Source organism: Nerophis ophidion, linkage group LG07, assembly GCF_033978795.1.
Source record: "Nerophis ophidion isolate RoL-2023_Sa linkage group LG07, RoL_Noph_v1.0, whole genome shotgun sequence".
Classification (NCBI taxonomy): Eukaryota; Metazoa; Chordata; class Actinopteri; order Syngnathiformes; family Syngnathidae; genus Nerophis; species Nerophis ophidion.
Window position 1 is genome coordinate 67,746,811 of NC_084617.1, and position 19,441 is coordinate 67,766,251.

At 42.4% G+C, this 19,441-nt stretch overlaps 1 protein-coding gene across 1 annotated transcript in view; it reads left to right on the top strand.

The window, feature by feature from the left end:
* The window catches only part of unc5db (unc-5 netrin receptor Db), a 135,377-nt gene that overhangs the window by 84,406 nt on the left and 31,530 nt on the right, over window positions 1-19,441 (top strand). Inside the window, exons 10-12 of the mRNA XM_061906954.1 lie at window positions 3,291-3,647; window positions 7,525-7,609; window positions 18,570-18,741. Of these exons, the coding sequence (XP_061762938.1) occupies window positions 3,291-3,647; window positions 7,525-7,609; window positions 18,570-18,741 (614 nt within the window). The remainder of the gene's footprint in view (window positions 1-3,290; window positions 3,648-7,524; window positions 7,610-18,569; window positions 18,742-19,441) is intronic.

A 19,441-nucleotide genomic window follows, 5' to 3' on the forward strand; every position in this document is an offset into this window, starting at 1 on the left:
AAACAAGTAAAACACTACATTTTTTGTACTGTGCACTGCAAAAACTGAAATCTAAGTAAGATTAAGTATCTCAAATAAGGGTGATATTTGCTTATTTTCTGTCTGATAAGATAATTCTTCTCACTAAGCAGATTTTATGTTAGACTGTTTTTCTTGTTTTTAGGGTTTGGGTCCTAAATGATCTCAGTAAGATATTACAGTGTGTTGCTGAGATTTTATGACCTATATTGAGTAAAGCATGCTGGAAACTATTTTTTTTCCAAATATCCAAAACACACCCAGCAATGGTGCACAGGAAGGCGGGGAAGAAGAGGGGAAAATATGCCCAAAATGGTCAAAAGTCCCAATTTTGTCCAAAATACCTAACCAGGTTCAAGTCCCACAAGTCCTGCCGCCGGCCACGCAAGTCCCGGGATGCAGAAAATGTCCAAAACGCTCTCAGCAAAGTCCCACGGAAAGTGGGGGAGAAAAGTCGGCAAAAGTCCCCCAAAATGTTCTAAATACCTACCCAGGTTCGAGTCCCACAAGTCCCGCCACTGGCCGCGCAAGTCCCAGGATGTCCAAAATGTCCTAAACCCACCCAGCATAGTCCCACAGGGAGGGGGGAATAAAGTTGGAAAAGTTGGCAAAAGTGGGGCTTCACGGTGGGATAGGGGTTAGTGCGTCTGCCTCACAATACGAAGGTCCTGCAGTCCTGGGTTCAAATCCAGGCTCGGGATCTTTCTGTGTGGAGTTTGCATGTTCTCCCCGTGAATGCGTGGGTTCCCTCCGGGTACTCCGGCTTCCTCCCACTTCCAAAGACATGCACCTGGGGATAGGTTGATTGGCAACACTAAATGGTCCCTAGTGTGTGAATGTGAGTGTGAATGTTGTCTATCTGTGTTGGCCCTGCGATGAGGTGGCGACTTGTCCAGGGTGTACCCCGCCTTCCGCCCGATTGTAGCTGAGATAGACGCCAGGGCCCCCCGCGACCCCAAAAGGGAATAAGCGGTAGAAAATGGATGGATGAAAGTTGGCAAAAGTCCCAAAAATGTTCCAAATACCTACCCAGGTTCAAGTCCCACATGAAGTCCCACTCGAACCTGGGTGTGATTTTTCAACATTTTACCGACTTTTCTAACTTTTCTCCCCGCCTTCCCGTGGGACTTTGCTGGGCGCGTTGTGGACATTGTGGGCATCCCAACCGGCGGCGGGACCTGTGGGACTTGAACCTGGGTAGGTATTTTGGATATTTTTGGGACTTTTACCGACTTTTTTTTCTTTTTTCGGCTGGGTGTGTCATGGACATTTTGGGCATCCCGGGACTTGCGCGGCCATACATAAGATTTTATGTTAGAGCGTTTTACTTGTTTAAGTAAATGATCTCAGTAAGATATTACAGCTTGTTGCTGAGATTTTATGACCCAGACGAGTAAAAAATGCTTGAAACTAAAATATCAACTGTTGCAAAACTGTGTCGTCAACACTCACAAGTATAAAACTACTTTTTTAAAGTAATCTTTTCTTATTTCTAGCATGAAAAATATCATGACTTTGACACGATTGTGTCTCATAATTAAAGGGGAACATTATCACAATTTCAAAAGGGTTAAAAACAATAAAAATCAGTTCCCAGTGGCATGTTGTATTTTTTGAAGTTTTTTTCAAAATTTTACCAGTCTCCGAATATCCCTAAAAAAAGCTTTAAAGTGCTTGATTTTCGCTATTTGCGATGCCACTATCCATTTCCCTGTGACGTCATACAGTGCTGCCAATGTAAACAAACAATGGCGAATAGCACAGCAAGATATAGCGACATTAGCTCGGATTCAGACTCGGATTTCAGCGGCTTAAGCGATTCAACAGATTACGCATGTATTGAAACAGATGGTTGGAGTATGAAAGTATTGAAGAAGAAACTGAAGCTATTGAGCGAATAGCTATTGACGCTATTCATAGCCATAGCATGGCCGAATAGCTGCGTTAGCATCGCCGGTAAAATGTGCGGACCAAACGATCAGGACTTTCGCATCTTTTGACACTGGAGCAACTTAAATCCGTCGACCGGTAAGTGTTTTTTTCGCATTAAATGTGGGTGGAAGGAAACGTAATATAGTTGCAAATGCATCTGCAGGTTATCCATACATCTCTGTGCCATGTCTGCTTTAGCACCGCCGGTAAGTAGCATGTTAGCACCGATTAGCGCAGCATGTTAGCATCGATTAGCTGGCAGTCAACATCAACAAAACTCACCTTTGTGATTACTGTGACTTTATCGTTACAAATGCATCTGCAGGTTATCGATACATCTCTGTGCCATGTCTGCTTTAGCACCGCCGGTAAATAGCATTTTAGCGTCCATTAGCGTAGCATGTTAGCATCGATTAACTGGCAGTCACGCCGCGACCAAATATGTCTGATTAGCAAATAAGTCAACATCAACAAAACTCACCTTTGTGATTTCGTTGAATGTATCATTGCGAATTCATCTGCAGGTTATCCATACATCTCTGTGCCATGTCTGTCATCGCCGGTAAAATGTGGAGTCACTTTGGTACATTCAATGGGGGTCTGGCAGACACTTTCGCATCTTCGGGCCAGTGGTGCAACTTGAATCCCTCCCTGTTAGTGTTGTTACACCCACCGACGAGGCATGATGTCTCCAAGGTTCCAAAAAAATAGTCGAAAAAACGGAAAATAACAGAGCTGAGACCCAATGTTTACAATGGGTTGAAAATGAAAATGGCGGCTGTGTTACCTCGGCGACGTCACATTCTGACGTCATCCCCTCCAGAGCGTTAAACAGAAAGGCGTTTAATTCGCCAAAATTCACCCATTTAGAGTTCGGAAATCGGTTAAAAAAATATATGGTCTTTTTTCTGCACCATCAAGGTATATATTGACGCTTACATAGGTTTGGTGATAATGTTCCCCTTTAAAACAGATGACAGCCAAATGGACTTTGCTGTTTTATTTTCAATGAAACAATAGAAAATACTTACTCATATAGCAGTACAGTTGTTATTAGTGAGAATATACTTATTTTAAGGTATTTTTGGGTTCATTGAGGTTAGCTAATTTTACTTGTTTTGGAAAGTCTTGACAAGCCAAATGTTCTTGTTCTATTGGCAGATAATTTTGCTTAGTTCAAATAAAATACCCCTGATTTCTGTATTTTTCTTTCTTGTTTTTGAACACTGACTTTTTGCAGTGTAGAAAATGCAATGAAAAGGAAACAAAATTAACTTGACCTTTTTGGGTGTGCAAAGTGTTGTACATGTTTAGATGACACGTATTTTATGTCTCCACAGGCAACCCCCTGCTTCTCAACTCATCCATACAAGCAGATTTAAGTGTGGGACGCGCCTACAGCACTCCCCTGTGTCTCCGGGGCGCTGCAGACAAAGCACTTTTTCAACCCTTTCCAGACATCAAGGTGAAAGTGCAAAACTCACTCATGGTCTCACTTGGTGTAGCAGAAGGGACAGAGTTCCGTGCCAAAGCCCTCGTTGGGGCTTTCCCACAGGATCAGAGGCAGGATTACTGCAGCTCAATAGACAAGACAGGTGTGCTCACCTTCAATGGACCTTTGAGGACCTGTCGGGAGCAGCTGAGGACCACTGGTGTGTTTGGTTCCACTGGAGGACGACTGGTTCTACCTAATACTGGTGAGTAGGAGTTTGGTTCCAAATGGAGATAATCAACAGCGATACGTTTGGAAAAGGACGCTTGTTGTTATGCACCACATCGGTGCTTCTTCTGGGATGATTGGCTTTTTCCGCTTAATGCACGGGCATTTGAGTTGGGAAGTTGTGTTAGATTTAAATAAAAACAGAATACAATGATTTGCAAATCCTTTTCAACACATATTCAGTTGAATGCACTACAAAGACAAGATATTTGATGTTCAAACTCATAAGCTTTTTTTTTTTTTTTTCAAATAATAATTAACTTAGAATTTCATGGCTGCAACACATGCCAAAGTAGTTGGGAAAGGGCATGTTCACCACTGTGTTACATCACCTTTTCTTTTAACAACACTCAATAAACATTCGGGAACTGAGGAAACTAATTGTTGAAGCTTTGAAAGTGGAATTCTTTCCCATTCTTGTTTTATATAGAGCTTCAGTCGTTCAACCGTCCGGGGTCTCCGCTGTCGTATTTTACGCTTCATAATGCGCCACACATTTTCGATGTGAGACAGGTCTGCACTGCAGGATGGCCAGGAAAATAACCGCATTTTTTTTCCGAAGCCACGCTGTTGTAACACGTGCTGAATGTATGGCACTGTTTTGCTGAAATAAGCAGGGGCGTCCATGCAAAAGACAGCGGCGTTTCTGGGTGTTGTTGATAAATGGCTTTCACTTTGCATAGTAGAGCTTTAACTTGCACTTACAGATGTAGCGACAAACTGTATTTAGTGACAGTGGTTTTCTGAAGTGTTCCTGAGCCCATGTGGTGATATCCTTTAGAGATTGATGTTGTTTTTTGGAGACAGTGCCGTCTGTGGGATGGAAGGTCACGGTCATTCAATGTTGGTTTCCGGCCATGCCGCTTACGTGGAGTGATTTCTCCAGATTCTCTGAACCTTTTGATGATATTATGGACCGTAGATGTTGAAATCCCTAAATTTCTTGCAATTGCACTTTGAGAAACGTTGTTCTTAAACTGTTTGACTATTTGCTCACACAGTTGTGGACAAAGGGGTGTACCTCGCCCCAAACTTTCTTGTGAAAGACTGAGCATTTTTTGGGAAGCTGTTTTTATACCCAATCATGGCACCCACCTGTTCCCAATTAGCCTTGCACACGTGTGGGATGTTCCAAATAGGTGTTCGATGTGCATTCCTCAACTTTATCAGTATTTATTGCCACCTTTCCCAACTTCTTTGGCACATGTTGCTGGCATCAAATTCTAAAGTTAATGATTATTTGCAAAAATAAGGTTTATCAGTTTGAACATCAAATATGTTGTCTTTGTAGCACATTCAACTGAATATGGGTTGAAAATGATTTGCAAATCATTGTATTCTGTTTATATTTACATCTAACACAATTTCCTAACTCATATGGAAACAGGGTCCAGTTTTCATATGAGTTGGGAAATTGTGTTAGATGTAAATATAAATGGAACACAATGAAGTGTTCCTGAGCCCATGTGGTGATATCCTTTAGAGATTGATGTCGTTTTTTGATACAGTGCCGTCCGAGGGATCAAAGGTCACGGTCATTCAATGTTGGTTTCCGGCCATGCCGCTTACGTGGAGTGATTTCTCCAGATTCTCTGAACCTTTTGATATTTCCCAACTCATATGGAAACAGAGTCCCGTTTCCATATGACTTCGGAAATTGTGTTAGATGTAAATATAAATGAAATACAATGATTTGCAAATCATTTTCAAACCATATTCAGTTGAATATGCTACAAAGACAACATATTTGATGTTCAAACTGATAAAAAAAATGTTTTTTGCAAATAGTCATTAACTTTAGAATTTGTTGCCAGCAACACGTGACAAAGAAGTTGGGAAAGGTGGCAATAAATACTGATATAGTTGAGGGATGCTCATCAAACACTTATTTGGAACATCCCACAGGTGTGCAGGCTAATTGGGAACAGGTGGATGCCATGATTGGGTATAAAAACAGCTTCCCAAAAAATGCTCAGTCTTTCACAAGAAAGGATGGGGCGAGGTACACCCCTTTGTCCACAACTGCGTGAGCAAATAGTCAAACAGTTTAAGAACAACGTTTCTCAAAGTGTAATTGCAAGAAATTTGGGGATTTCAACATCTACGGTCCATAATATCATCAAAAGGTTCAGAGAATCTGGAGAAACCACTCCACTTAAGCGGCATGGCTGGAAACCAACATTGAATGACACTGTATCAAAAACCGACATCAATCTCTAAGATATCACCACATGGGCTCAGGAACATTTCAGAAAAACACTGTCACTAAATAAAGCTCTACTGTGCAAAGCGAAAGCCATTTACCAACAACATACAGACACGCCACTGGCTTCTCTGGGCTTGAGATCATCTAAAATGGACTGATGCAAAGTGGAAAAGTGTTCTGTGGTCTGACAAGTCCACATTTCAAATTGTTTTTGGAAATATTCGACATCGTGTCATCCGGACCAAAGAGGAAGCGGACCATCCAGACTGTTATCGACGCAAAGTCAGAAGCCAGCATCTGTGATGGTATGGGGGTGCATTAGTGCCCAAGGCATGGGTAACTTACACATCTGTGAAGGCACCATTAATGCTGAAAGGTACATACAGGTTTTGGAACAACATATGCTGCCATCTAAGCGCCGTCTTTTTCATGGGTGCCCCTGCTTATTTCAGCAAGACAATGCCAAGCCACATTCAGCAGGTGTTACAACAGCATGGCTTCGTAAAAAAAAGAGTGCGGGTACTTTCCTGGACCGCCTGCACTCCATCGAAAATGTGTGGCGCATTATGAAGCGTAAAATACGACAGCGTAGACCCCGGACGGTTGTACGAGTGAAGCTCTACATAAAACAAGAATGGGAAAGAATTCCACTTTCAAAGCTTCAACAATTAGTTTCCTCTGTTCCCAAATGTTTATTGAGTGTTGTTAAAAGATGATATAACACAGTGGTGAACATGCCCTTTCCCAACTACTTTGTCACGTGTTGCAGCCATGAAATTCTAAGTTAATTATTATTTGCAAAAAAAAAAAGGTTTATGAGTTTGAACATCAAATATCTTGTCTTTGTAGTGCATTCAATTGAATATGGGTTGAAAAGGATATGCAAATCATTGTATTCTGTTTATATTTAAATCTAACACAATTTCCCAACTCATATAGAAATAGGGTTTGTACTAATAAAAGTTTCAATCAATCAATCAATGTCTGGAACGCTTTTCAACAAAAACTTGGTGGTAAGCACTGCCTTAATCAATCCCAGGTTATCAAGGTTGGAGGTTCAACTATATTGTCAATTATTAACATGTACAATACATACGTAACACAACTCCTTTCCAAACATGTTACAAAGAGAAACTGGAAATTGTAACTAATGTTGTAATTTTATGCATGTTCGAAACCAAACTCAAACCATAACCATAATCATATGCATCATCTGTAGACATTGTCCCAAATTTGATCCCTCAGGCCATTCTTAAAAGATGGCATACTCTGTTCTGTACATAATCTTCGAAAGTCTTTTTGTCATCAATGTTCCTCTTCTTGTAGTTTCCGTCATAGATTATGAAAACTGCCAAATATTAGCAGACCAACTATGGTATTATCTATTATCAAAATTATTAGTAAAAATATTAATGTGTCCTGAGATTCTGCTTGGGCTTGTGATTTTAGGATATAAACTCAGGCTATACATTGCGTCTATGAAGTCATCTATAGAGTTGTGTTTGTTAAGATTCAAAGGTCAATGTTGAAGTCTCCACATACAAAGGCTATTTATTTGACTGATTTTTGCAAAGCCTTGATCCAGTTCTAAAGCGTATCAAATGCCTGCTGAGTTGTTTGCTTTGACACAACTCTGCTTCCTTTCCAGGAGTCAGCATGCTGGTGCCTCATGGAGCTGTGGCTGAAGATATGTGGTGGGAGATGTACATGGTGATCAGTCTCGGGGAGGCAAGGTGAGGCTAACTAAACATCTTCTTCATTTGTCACAGTATTGTGTCGCCCATCTCCCTCGACGTTTCATCCTTGATTCACCACCTGTGGAATACGCAAAAAACAAGACCATTTCTCACTTAAGGGTGGCACAAAAACATCTTACTGGCACGTTGCTTTGAAATTGTGTTTCTTGGGCAAACAGACAGGGGCTTCATAATGCATTACAGAGACACATAATAAGCTTTTTTATGATGAAAATATACATAAGTGTAACCGGTGGTCTTTTCCTCTGCGTTTTGTGTTGTTTATGTAAGACGACCGACACCATGGGTTTCTCCACTGCACTTTACTGATAACACAGAATACAATTGTCATCAAATACGTTGTGCCATCGTCGAGCCCCTCTCCCGTTATCGTAGACAAAAAGGGCGGGCGTAGTTACATACACAGTAAAATAAAAACATACCTGATAACACAGAATACAATTGTCATCAAATACTTTGTGCCATCGTCGAGCCCCTCCACAAATATGATAATGAACAAGAAATGAATTAAAGTTCCTAACAAGACAAAATATTTTCTGTCGTCACATGGACGCCTACCTCTCCCGTTATCGTAGACAAAAAGGGAAGTTGGAGGGCGTGTCTAACGCATATAAAAAGACAGGTGTCACAGTAATTATTGCAGTAGGAGGGACAACGAGACAATGGTTCCACATTGACAAAACATCAAACAATATTCAGGTATTTACAAGGAACTTACATATTTTGTGTAATTATAACAATAATAAAACATTAGAAAATACATTATTTACAAGACGTAATTGACTCTGTTACATATAGACCCGCCAGGCCAGAACTAGGGAACACACCGCAAGCCCACCCCAACCCCGGAATCCGGCTCCTACGGCACCCTGGACCCCCCCATCGACGGAGCAACACCCTTAGGGGCGGAGCCACAGCCCCTGCCTCCATGGGTTTAGGAAATTTATTAGCGAGATTGTAATTCTGTCAGTTGTTGTTTTGATTCTGCAGACACATGCTGAGTGTTATTTGACGAATCAGACTAATTTAGTGCACAGAAACATACCGACTTAAAAAAGTGACATGACGTCAGACAAGGCAGCACACATCTTCAATGATTAATTTCCAACTAGTAAAAAGAACAATTACATTATATGCTGTCATCTGTGTCAGTAAAGAAATGTTCACATTTCAGCCTCCAAGCATTCCACTTCCAACCAGAGAAAACATGCTGTGTATACGATTGTTATGTGTTACACAAGCACACACACACACACACACACTCACAAATCAACTACATCCATAGTCAAAGAATAATTAAAAATAGCTCCTAAATAAATCAAAAGTTACTCACAAGTTACTCAATACTTAAGTCGTTTTTTTCACAGAATACTTACTCTTACTCAAGTAATTATTTTGATGACTACTTTTTACATTTACGTTTAAAATAACAGCACTCTTACTTGAGTACAATATTTGGGTACCCTACCCACCTCCGGCCATTAATTGTTGTTTACTTGCTTTTATCTATAATTCCTTTATACCTAAATTGCAAAAAATAAATACCAGATATATAAGAAATGTTACCTGCAGTGTCCAGTATCCAGTATTTATTTCACAGTAACATTGCTTGATTTATTTTTTTTTTATTTTTTGCTGAAAAATTACTGAATTGATATCAGCTAGCTGGATCGTTTCGGATCGTATTGTTCTAAAAAAAAATTTAGATTGTCCCTAAATCGTATCGCAACCACAAATATCGAATGGAATTGAATCGTTGTTACTGCACAGCTCCGTGACAAAAACTGGACTACTTTAAGTGAAGTGAATTATATTTATATAGCGCTTTTCTCAAGTGACTCAAAGCGCTTTACATAGTGACACCCTATATCTAAGTTACATTTAAACCAGTGTGGGTGGCACTGGGAGCAGGTGGGTAAAGTGTCTTGCCCAAGGACACAACGGCAGTAACTAGGATGGCACAAGTGGGAATCGAACCTGCAACCCTCACGTTGCTGGCACGGCCACTCTTCCAACCGAGCTATGCCGCCCAAACTCATGGTGGAAATGCTCTTTATTCAAAGAGTCTGAATTAAGTTTTTTATTTGCAGAATCCTGACCAGTAGGGTTGATGTAAAGGATGTTATCAGGTTCAAACACTGATGACATCTAATAAACAGACAGGAAGCAAGGAATCATGCAGAGACAGAGTTCAATTTGGCTCAATGAGGAGAGACGTTTGGGCTGAACTCTAGTTACAGATCCATACGCTCTAAAGTTCAGCCCACGTGCTCCTGTATTTATTTGGGAGGTCCCTGGTTACATCACTGAAGCTGCTGCTGAAGGAGGTGGGGTAATTTCAGCAACCCCAGTTAGACACAATATATGACTGTTCAAGAAATGCAAATGTGCTGACATCCGTGATATTACCCTGTCTCTGCTCTGTCTGCGTCACGGCACTCGATATTTGGCCTCGGCAATCAGCTGGCCGAGTCTGGTCACAACACTGATACGAGATGACTTGCAATCTTTTAGATTGCCAGCTTTGTACAGATAGAAAAATACAACTTCAGCACAATTGATAATAACTATAGCAACGGCCCTTAAGCATAAGAGTTGTGTGATAATATATACATAATTACTCTAACAGAGATGTACGCATTGATGCTAAGGAGTCTGTGGAGAAGCTTCAGTTTGTGGCACATGACCCCGGATGAAGGCTTTTAAATAGTACTCCATTTCTTCTACCGACTGGCATGAAGCAAAATCAAATCTTCAAGCTCTTATTCATCTTATGGACTCTGCCTAAGACTCAATATGCGTGCTCTGGATGAGAGTCACCACGTCAGAGGCGTGTAGAAACAGAATGGGGTGATGGATGATCTGATGGACATGCACCACAGAGTAGAAGGCATCACAATCCCTCCAGACACACTATCTCTGCGGTGCACGTGTCCCGAATTGGTAATGACCCTTGGATGGACTCTCGATGCTCTTTTACTGCGGTGAGCATTGAGGGACACCCATTTCTTATGAAGCACCAATGTTTATTCACAGTACTCCATTAGAGCAAGATCACAAAATAAAATGGAGCTACATTCATGCTGTACACGGTAGAAGGATAGGCACCCAAGATGATTAGATGATTGAAATAATGGCTAGCAATCACCTAAAGTTAAAGTGCAGAGTTCCAATGCTTATCACACACACACTAGGTGTGGCGAAATTATTATCTGCATTTGACCCGTCACCCTTGATCACCCCCTGGGAGGTGAGGAGAGCAGTGAGCGGCAGCAGTGGCCGCACTCGGAAATAATTCTTGCTGATTCAACCCCCAATTCCAACCCTTGATGCTGAGTGCCAAGCAGGGGGGTAATGGGTCCCATTTTTACAGTCTTTGGTATGACTCGGACAGTGTTTGAACTCACAACCTACCGATCTCAGGGCTGACAGTCTAACCACTGAGTAGGTGCACTAGGCCACTGAGGAGTAGTCTCTAGAATGACTTGATTTACAGGTGTCTTTCTATTACTTGGAAAGGCTTCTCTCAGGTGTCTCCGAATTAACGTGGAACAATACAGCTCGGGAGTGTTGTCAGTGTTCGCTGTTCGAATGAGTTACTTGTGCAGCGCTGTGGTTAAAATAAATGGAATATAAAGTTCTCAAAGCTGTCCTTGTCTTCAGTCCTTCCTCTGACTTTAGAACATTTAGTCGCTCTCTCTGTTCATCTTTAAAAAAGCTTATTTTAGGCAATGAGCTGACAAAAATGATATTTTGAGGATGGTTGGATGTACTGCCAAATTCTCTGAAACACCTTTGGAGACAACTTTTGGTAGGGAAACAAACATTAAATTCACGGACAACCGCTCTGGTGGAAATTCCTGCAGTCAGCATGCCAAGTGCATGCTCCCTCAAAACTTGTGACATGTGTGGTATTGTGCTTGTGATAAAACTGCACATTTCAGAGTGGCCTTTTATTGAGTGCAGCCTAAGGCACAGCTGTGCAACAATCATGCTGTTTAATCAGCATATTGATATCCTCACCTGTGTAGGGTTGGTTATCGTTTGAATTCGAACGATTCCGATTCTTTGTTTCGATTCCGATTCCTGACGATTCTCGATTCCGATTTTTCTTGTATCAATGTGTTTGCCAGGTAGTCCCTGGAAGGAGGTATGTATTTTGGGTTGAGAGTTTTCACCATATCCCTGCAAACATAAACAAACATGTAATGTTGCTGTTACTGTTTAGCCCAGTATCAATTAGCTTGGCTCTAACGTTATTGCTTAACTAACCTAAATGTTGGAGATTCCACCTCTGAAAAGGGATGCAGTCTTTTGACTATGTGTGCAGTGACCTTTCTGTGGCACCGACATCTTCCCCATTGCCGCTACGGTGAACGGAGTACGCTGAGCACATCGCGGAGCCTGGCTAGCAGGTTGTAAATTGTCTATGAAAAAATACGCTGGATAGGCGCCAGCGCCCCCCGCGACCCCGAAAGGGAATAAGCGGTAGAAAATGGATGGATGGAAAATACGCTGGCTAATTTGTTAACTGCCTCAACGTTGGCGCAAAACACATTGTTTATTGCATATATATTGTTTTACTTACCGGATTCGGACTGCAGTGCAGTCACCGAGGTGCCAGGGTGGGCGTTGGGGTCGGAGCCAGAGGAAGAGGCAGAGGAGGACGGTCGGCGCAGCGCGTCAAAGACGGGACACGCATTTATTTGTACTCCATGAACTCGGAGGTGCTTCATCATGTTCGACGTGCACCCTCCTAAGCACGAAACAGTCCTGTAGCACGTGTTACATTTCACCGATATTTTGTTTTTTTCATGTAAAATAAAGCCACACTTTCGACCGTCGACGCCCGCTATCCATGCTTGACTGACTAGCTCGGTTACATCAATCAATCAATCAATGTTTATTTATATAGCCCCAAATCACAAATGTCTTAAAGGACTGCACAAATCATTACGACTACAACATCCTCGGAAGAACCCACAAAAGGGCAAGGAAAACTCACACCCAGTTGGCAGGGAGAATTCACATCCAGTGGGACGCCAGTGACAATGCTGACTATGAGAAACCTTGGAGAGGACCTCAGATGTGGGCAACCCACCCCCCTCTAGGGGACCGAAAGCAATGGATGTCGAGCGGGTCTAACATGATACTGTGAAAGTTCAATCCATAGTGGCTCCAACACAGCCGCGAGAGTTCAGTTCAAAGCGGGTCCAAGACAGCAGCGAGAGTCCCGTCCACAGGAAACCATCTCAAGCGGAGGCGGATCAGCAGCGTAGAAATGTCCCCAACCGATACACAGGCGAGCGGTCCATCCTGGGTCCCGACGAGCGGTCCATCCTGGGTCTCGACTCTGGACAGCCAGTACTTCATCCATGGTCATCGGACCGGACCCCCTCCACAAGGGAGGAGGGGACATAGGAGAAAAAAGAAAAGAAGCGGCAGATCAACTGGTCTAAAAAGGCTCCTCTACATAGGCTCGGCTATGCTAACACTTCCGGCGGTGGGCGCTTCTTTGTTGGTGTTCAGCGGCTTCTTCTTCCGGTCGGCGGACTTATTCTTTTTTTCCGGTCGGCGGACTGGGTATCGAAACTAGGAATCGAAATTTAAACTTTTGAATGATTCCGGGAGAATCGTAAAGTTAGTCCCGGTTCCAATGGATAGTCGATACTCGATACCCAACCCTACACCTGTGAGGTAGGATGGATTATCTAGGCAAAGAAGAAATGATGACTAACATAGACCGATTTGTGAATAGTATTTTCGAGGAGTAGGTCTTTTGTATATACAGTATAAGTTTTAGATCTTTGAGTTCAATTAATGACAAATGGGAGCAAAAACAAACGTGTTGCATTTGCCTTTAGATTTGGGTCCTAATGTGCTTGTTTAGCTTGTCAGTGAGTGTGCATGTCTTCTTACATCTCTAGAGGACCTTTATAAGAGACACTGGAGCAGGAGAGCAAACGGCATCCTCAGGGACTCATCCCACCCAACATACCACAGGCTTAAATTCTTGCCCTCAGGGAGGCGCTATACGACCATCAAAGCAAGAAAAAATGGACTGAAAAACAGTTTCTATCGTAGATCTGTTATTGCCCTAAACTCTGCACTTACCTGAACACTCATCACTTTATTAACTTGCTTAACTCTGATAGAGATCTGCTGTGCAATATGTTTTTAAAATGTTTATTATGTTTTTAAAATTGTTATTATTGTTTGGGACATCCAAAGAGGACGTCCCTAGCGTCTCTCTAGGTAGGTCCTCGTTGCATGTCCCACTGGGAGGAGACCCTGCGGAGGGGTAAGGACCAGATGGGTGGGATTACATCTCCTCTCTGGCCTGGGAATGCTTCGGGATTCCACAGTTGCTAATATTGCTCTGGAGAAGGAAGTCTGGGGGATCTCTGCTGGAGCTGTTGTCCCCGTGACCCGATTCCGGGTAAGCGGTTGAAAATGGATGGACTGATTATTGTTTGTTGTCTTAAGAGTATTTTATGTAGTTTTTTTAAAAAGCACTGAGCTGGATGACTATTCGACTTCGTTGTATCCATGCAACGACAATAATGGTATTCTGATTCTGAAAACCTGTTTTGGAGACTGCCATGTTTCCCTATAGATATCAGTGCTATGTATCTGAGCAGCTGTCAATCACACCAAGCCCACAAAGAATTGCTTCACTTTAATGTCCAGCTCCTATCAGTGCCAATTCTGCACACTCCGACAGATTCCTATTGAGTCTTATTTTTGAGACGTGTTCTCCAAAGTGCACTTTTACTTAGGTCAGACATATTCTCCTTGCAGCCCAGGTTTTATGAGGGCTTTGTACCACTGAGGCAGAAGCAGCTTTATTCTAAGAAAAAAAACCTTTAAAGAAGAGTAAAGTGGTTTCTGTTGGTGTTTTTGCAGACTTTCTGTCCAAAGTAATGCTCTTTGTTATGTATTTTTGTCTTTATGCCCTCTGTACTTGAACTATAAGTTTTAAAAGGTGAACAAATATAGATTATAAATACCGTATTTCCTTGAATTGCCGCCGGGGCGCTAATTAATTTAAAACCTCTTCTCACGCCGGCGTTTACCAAAGGCATGCACGTATAAATTTGAGTGTGATGTAAGGATACCGTCATGAAAAGCACATTTAATAAAAAAACGTTATTATGGTCTTACCTTTACTTATAAATGAAGTCCATGTGCAGCTCCTTCTGATCAAAAGCATCGATCATTTGTTTATAGAAGTCTTCCTTATCTTTCTTCAGTTTTAAAAGTCTCCCTGTCTTGATGGAGATCTTGCTTTATTACCTCCTGCTTCGATTGAAAGTCCAGCTTAGAAAACTGTTTTATTTTAGATATGTAATCCTCCATGTTAAAAGTGCAAGAGAGAGGAAAAAATAAACGATCGCTGCTCACTCTTGCTGCTTGTTGTCACTTCTTCTGCAGCCGAATAGTCGAAAGAAGGATCACTAGCGCCCTCTACCACCAGGAGGCAGGAGTCCTTTAATGACTCATTTTTGACAAACGCAGCTACGGTATATTAATAAAACATAGCTACTTACTGTTCTTTTTAGCATATTCAATAGCTTGGACCTTAAATCCTACTGAATAGCTCTTAATCTTCTTCCCTTTATGCGATTTCAAATTATTGAAATTAGCCTCCTCCATTTTGAAAATGATAACAGGTGAAGTGTCCCTCGTGACGTGACGAGTTTGACCCGGCGGAAATTCTAGGCATATGCTAATTATTTGGCGAAACGAGTTTGACCCGGCGCAAATTCTAGACATGCGCTAATAAAAAATAATATTTTGCGAAACGAGTTTGGCTTTAATCCTGAGCTGGCGGTAATGCTAAGCATGCACTAATTATTTTGCGAAACGAGTTTGACCCGGCAGTAATTCTAGGCAGGCGCATACTACATACCCGGCGGCAATTCAAGGATTTACGGTAGATGTCTAAGACTAAAGGTGCTGTGTTGACATAACTCCTAACTCATGTCATCAGTTTGTCGGAGAAATCTTCGGATGATCCGATTGACTACTTATTGGTCCACATGGTTGGTTGAAGTTTATTTGGAACATGTATAAAATTTCAGTATGACACATCACAGATTTTAATTTTTCTTTACAACATGGTGTCTCGTTTGGCCTCGCTGACGTACAATAGTCGCTTGGGATGGTGTTGTCGGTCGTGCCTGGGATGGGGTTATTGGTCTTGCCTGGACTGGTGTTATTGGTAGTGCCTGGGATTGTGTTGTTGGTCGTGCCTGGGATGGTGTTATTGGTCGTGCTTGGGATGGGGTTATTGGTCGTGCCTGGGATGGTGTTGTTGGTCATGCTTGGGATGGTGTTGTTTGTTGTGCCTGGGATGTTGTTATTGGTCGTGCCTGGGATGGGGTTATTGGTCGTGCCTGGGATGGTGTTGTTGGTCATGCTTGGGATGGTGTTGTTGGTTGTGCCTGGGATGTTGTTATTGGTCGTGCCTGGGATGGTGTTGTTGGTTTTGCCTGGGATGTTGTTATTGGTCGTGCCTGGGATGGTGTTATTGGTAGTGCCTGGGATGGTGTTATTGGTCGTGCCTGGGATGGTGTTATTGGTAGTGCCTGGGATGTTGTTATTGGTCGTGCCTGGGATGTTGTTATTGGTCGTGCCTGGGATGGTGTTATTGGTAGTGCCTGGGATGGTGTTATTGGTCGTGCCTGGGATGGTGTTATTGGTCGTACCTGGGACGGTGTTATTGGTGTTGCCTGGGATGGTGTTATTGGTCATTCCTGGGACGGTGTTATTGGTCGTGCCTGAGATGGTGTTATTGGTCGTGCCTGGGATGGTGTTGTTGGTCGTACCTGGGATGGTGTTATTGGTCTTGCCTGGGATGGTGTTATTGGTCGTGCCTGGGATGGTGTTATTGGTCGTGACTGGGATGGTGTTATTGGTCATGCCTGGGATGGTGTTGTTGGTCGTGCCTGGGATGGTGTTATTGGTCATGCTTGGATGGGGTTATTGGTCGTGCCTGAGATGGTGTAATTGGTCGTGCCTGGGATGGTGTTATTGGTCGTGTCTGGGATGGTGTTATTGGTCTTGCCTGGGGGGGTGTTATTGGTCGTGCCTGGGATGGTGTTATTGGTAGTGCTTGGGATGGTGTTATTGGTCATTCCTGGGACGGTGTTATTGGTCGTGCCTGGGATGGTGTTATTGGTCGTGCCTGGGATGGTGTTATTGGTCGTGACTGGGATGGTGTTATTGGTCATGCCTGGGATGGTGTTATTGGTCGTGCCTGAGATGGTGTAATTGGTCGTGCCTGGGATGGTGTTATTGGTCGTGCCTGGGATGGTGTTATTGGTTGTGCCTGGGATGGTGTTATTGGTCGTGCTTGGGATGGTTTTATTGGTCGTGCCTGGGCTGGTGCTATTGGTCGTGCCTGGGATGGTGGAAGGCTGCGGCACCAAGCCAGAAGGCGTTAACGTGAGCCGATGTTTAGTCTGCAAAAGGACCTGACGTCACATGCAACAAAGCTATCGAAATATGGCACGGTTTGAATTTACGGGAATCGATGGTACTCTTATAAACACTGACCAAATTCCGCCGGAGCCTGTAAAATTACCAAATCCCACACCCATCCCTAAGCTGATTGATTGATTGATTAAAACTTTTATTAGTAGATTGCACAGTTCAGTACATATTCCGTACAATTGACCACTAAATGGTAACACCCAAATAAGTTTTTCAACTTGTTTAAGTCGGGGTCCAAGTTAATCTATTCATGGTACCATTGAACCATTGTTCCCTCCTGTTAGGCTTTCCAGGACTATTTCTTCTAAACTCCAAACTTACTTTACTCTTGGCTGTCTTTGTTCGTTCTAAGCCTTTTTTAATGAACACACTCCAACGCAGTAGCAAATTGCAATGACTTTGACCCGGGCTGGGAAACAAATCCTGCAGCCTGAACACTAGAGAGCTAACATTCACGCCTGCAAGGAGTCAAACCTCAAGGCATGGTTTGCTTCGAGCCCAGCTGTTTGCATAAGCTGCTCATTAGTCTGGTGTTTTTTTTTGTGCTTCAGCCACGTAAAGAAGGTGTTGAACAGACGGATATAAAAACAAACAAAAAAACGTTTTGTCAGATACAGTGCTTAGATTTTATCAGTGTGAATTGTTCATATATTAAGAGGTGAACTAAAAAGCTAAATGATAAGTCATTTAATAATTCAATCGATGTGTATTTGTATACCCCTTAATCACGAGTGCCTCAAAGGCACTACAACGACATCTTCGGATCTGAAAAGAATTATTAAATACATTTTGTGGGTTTTAATATTTATTCTAGGAATTATTAAAATTCCGGAACAGATCTGAGGAGCCGCTATGGGCTCAAATGGCAGTTTTGAGCCTGGCTGAAAACCAATAAAGCAATCAATTATGTGCTGGAATCTATTTGGTAATGTGTAGCCTGTATATACATATAAATGTCATTAAATTGACATATTGTGTAAACATTTTGGGATTTCAGGATTTCGATTCAGATTTCAGAAATTCAAAAAGGTATTATAATTTACTAAGATAAAACCTGTATGTAAATTAAACATTTTAAATAGTTTGTCATAATCCGTAGTCCGTATCATGTTTTGTGTTTTCTGTTAGTTTTGGACTCATTTAGTTCCTGTTTGTGCACCTCTGAGTTTGTTACCATGGCTACTTATTATTTTCACCTGCCTCTTGTTTTTGAGACACTCACCTGTTGCTCACTTGTGGGACTCTTGGGGTTTTTACGTGAATCAAGTGAAGAAAGCATTTGCTTCTACTATGCAGTTCCTCCAATACCAACATATGATGCATCGCAATAGACACTGAATTCACACAGCCACGAAAACCTTCGGGACCACTTACTGGATGTGCAAAAGACTTATGTTGTACATTGTGGACTGAGGCTTCTCTTTGTATTTCTGTTTAGTGCAGATACACTGGAAGGCTACCAAATCCCCCTGAGCCCAGAGGTGACGTACGGTCCTCCTGGTCTAGACCTGGCCTGCCCAGTGGCCATGACCATGGCTCACTGTGCCGAGGTGGACTCTGAGAACTGGAACATCCAGCTCAGGAGGAGGACCCAGGACAGTAAATGGGAGGTGAGATTGATTAATTGATTGACCGATTGAAACTTTTATTAGTAGATTGCACAGTACAGTACATATTCCGTACAATTGACCACTAAATGGTAACACCCGAATAAGTTTTTCAACCTGTTTAAGTCGGGGTCCACGTTAATCAATTCATGGTAAAGAGAGCTACAAGTAAAGTTTGTGAAGCTGAAATTAATCTTCTTGATTGCCTTTTTTCACAATGTTTCTATTCTGAGTTTTGCAGCTAAATGTTTACATTAGAATACCAGCAGTAAGCATTACCTCAGAACTTTATTGTTATGAGTATTCATTGTGGTAGAGAAGTGGTGCACCACTAGGTACATATATGTCAGGTTCAAACACTGATGACATCTATTAAACAGACATGAAGCAAGGAATCATGCAGAGACAGACGTCAATTTAGCTCATGGGGAGAACGCATGGAGCTGCACACTTAGTCACAGTCTCGCCCTGTGCTCTAACGTTCAGCTCCCATGTCCCTTTATTTATACCGGAGTTCCCCAGTCAACATCACTGAGGCTGCCTCTAAAAGGAGTGGTCACACATAAGCAATGCAGCTCCAGTACGCACATTACGTGACGGAATGAGCCGGGGGCCTTGTGATTTTGCCTTGTCTCTGCTTCGTCTGCGTGCTGTCGTCTTATCTTCATTGAGGTCCTTGAAGTTCTTGGCTGTTAGCGCAGTG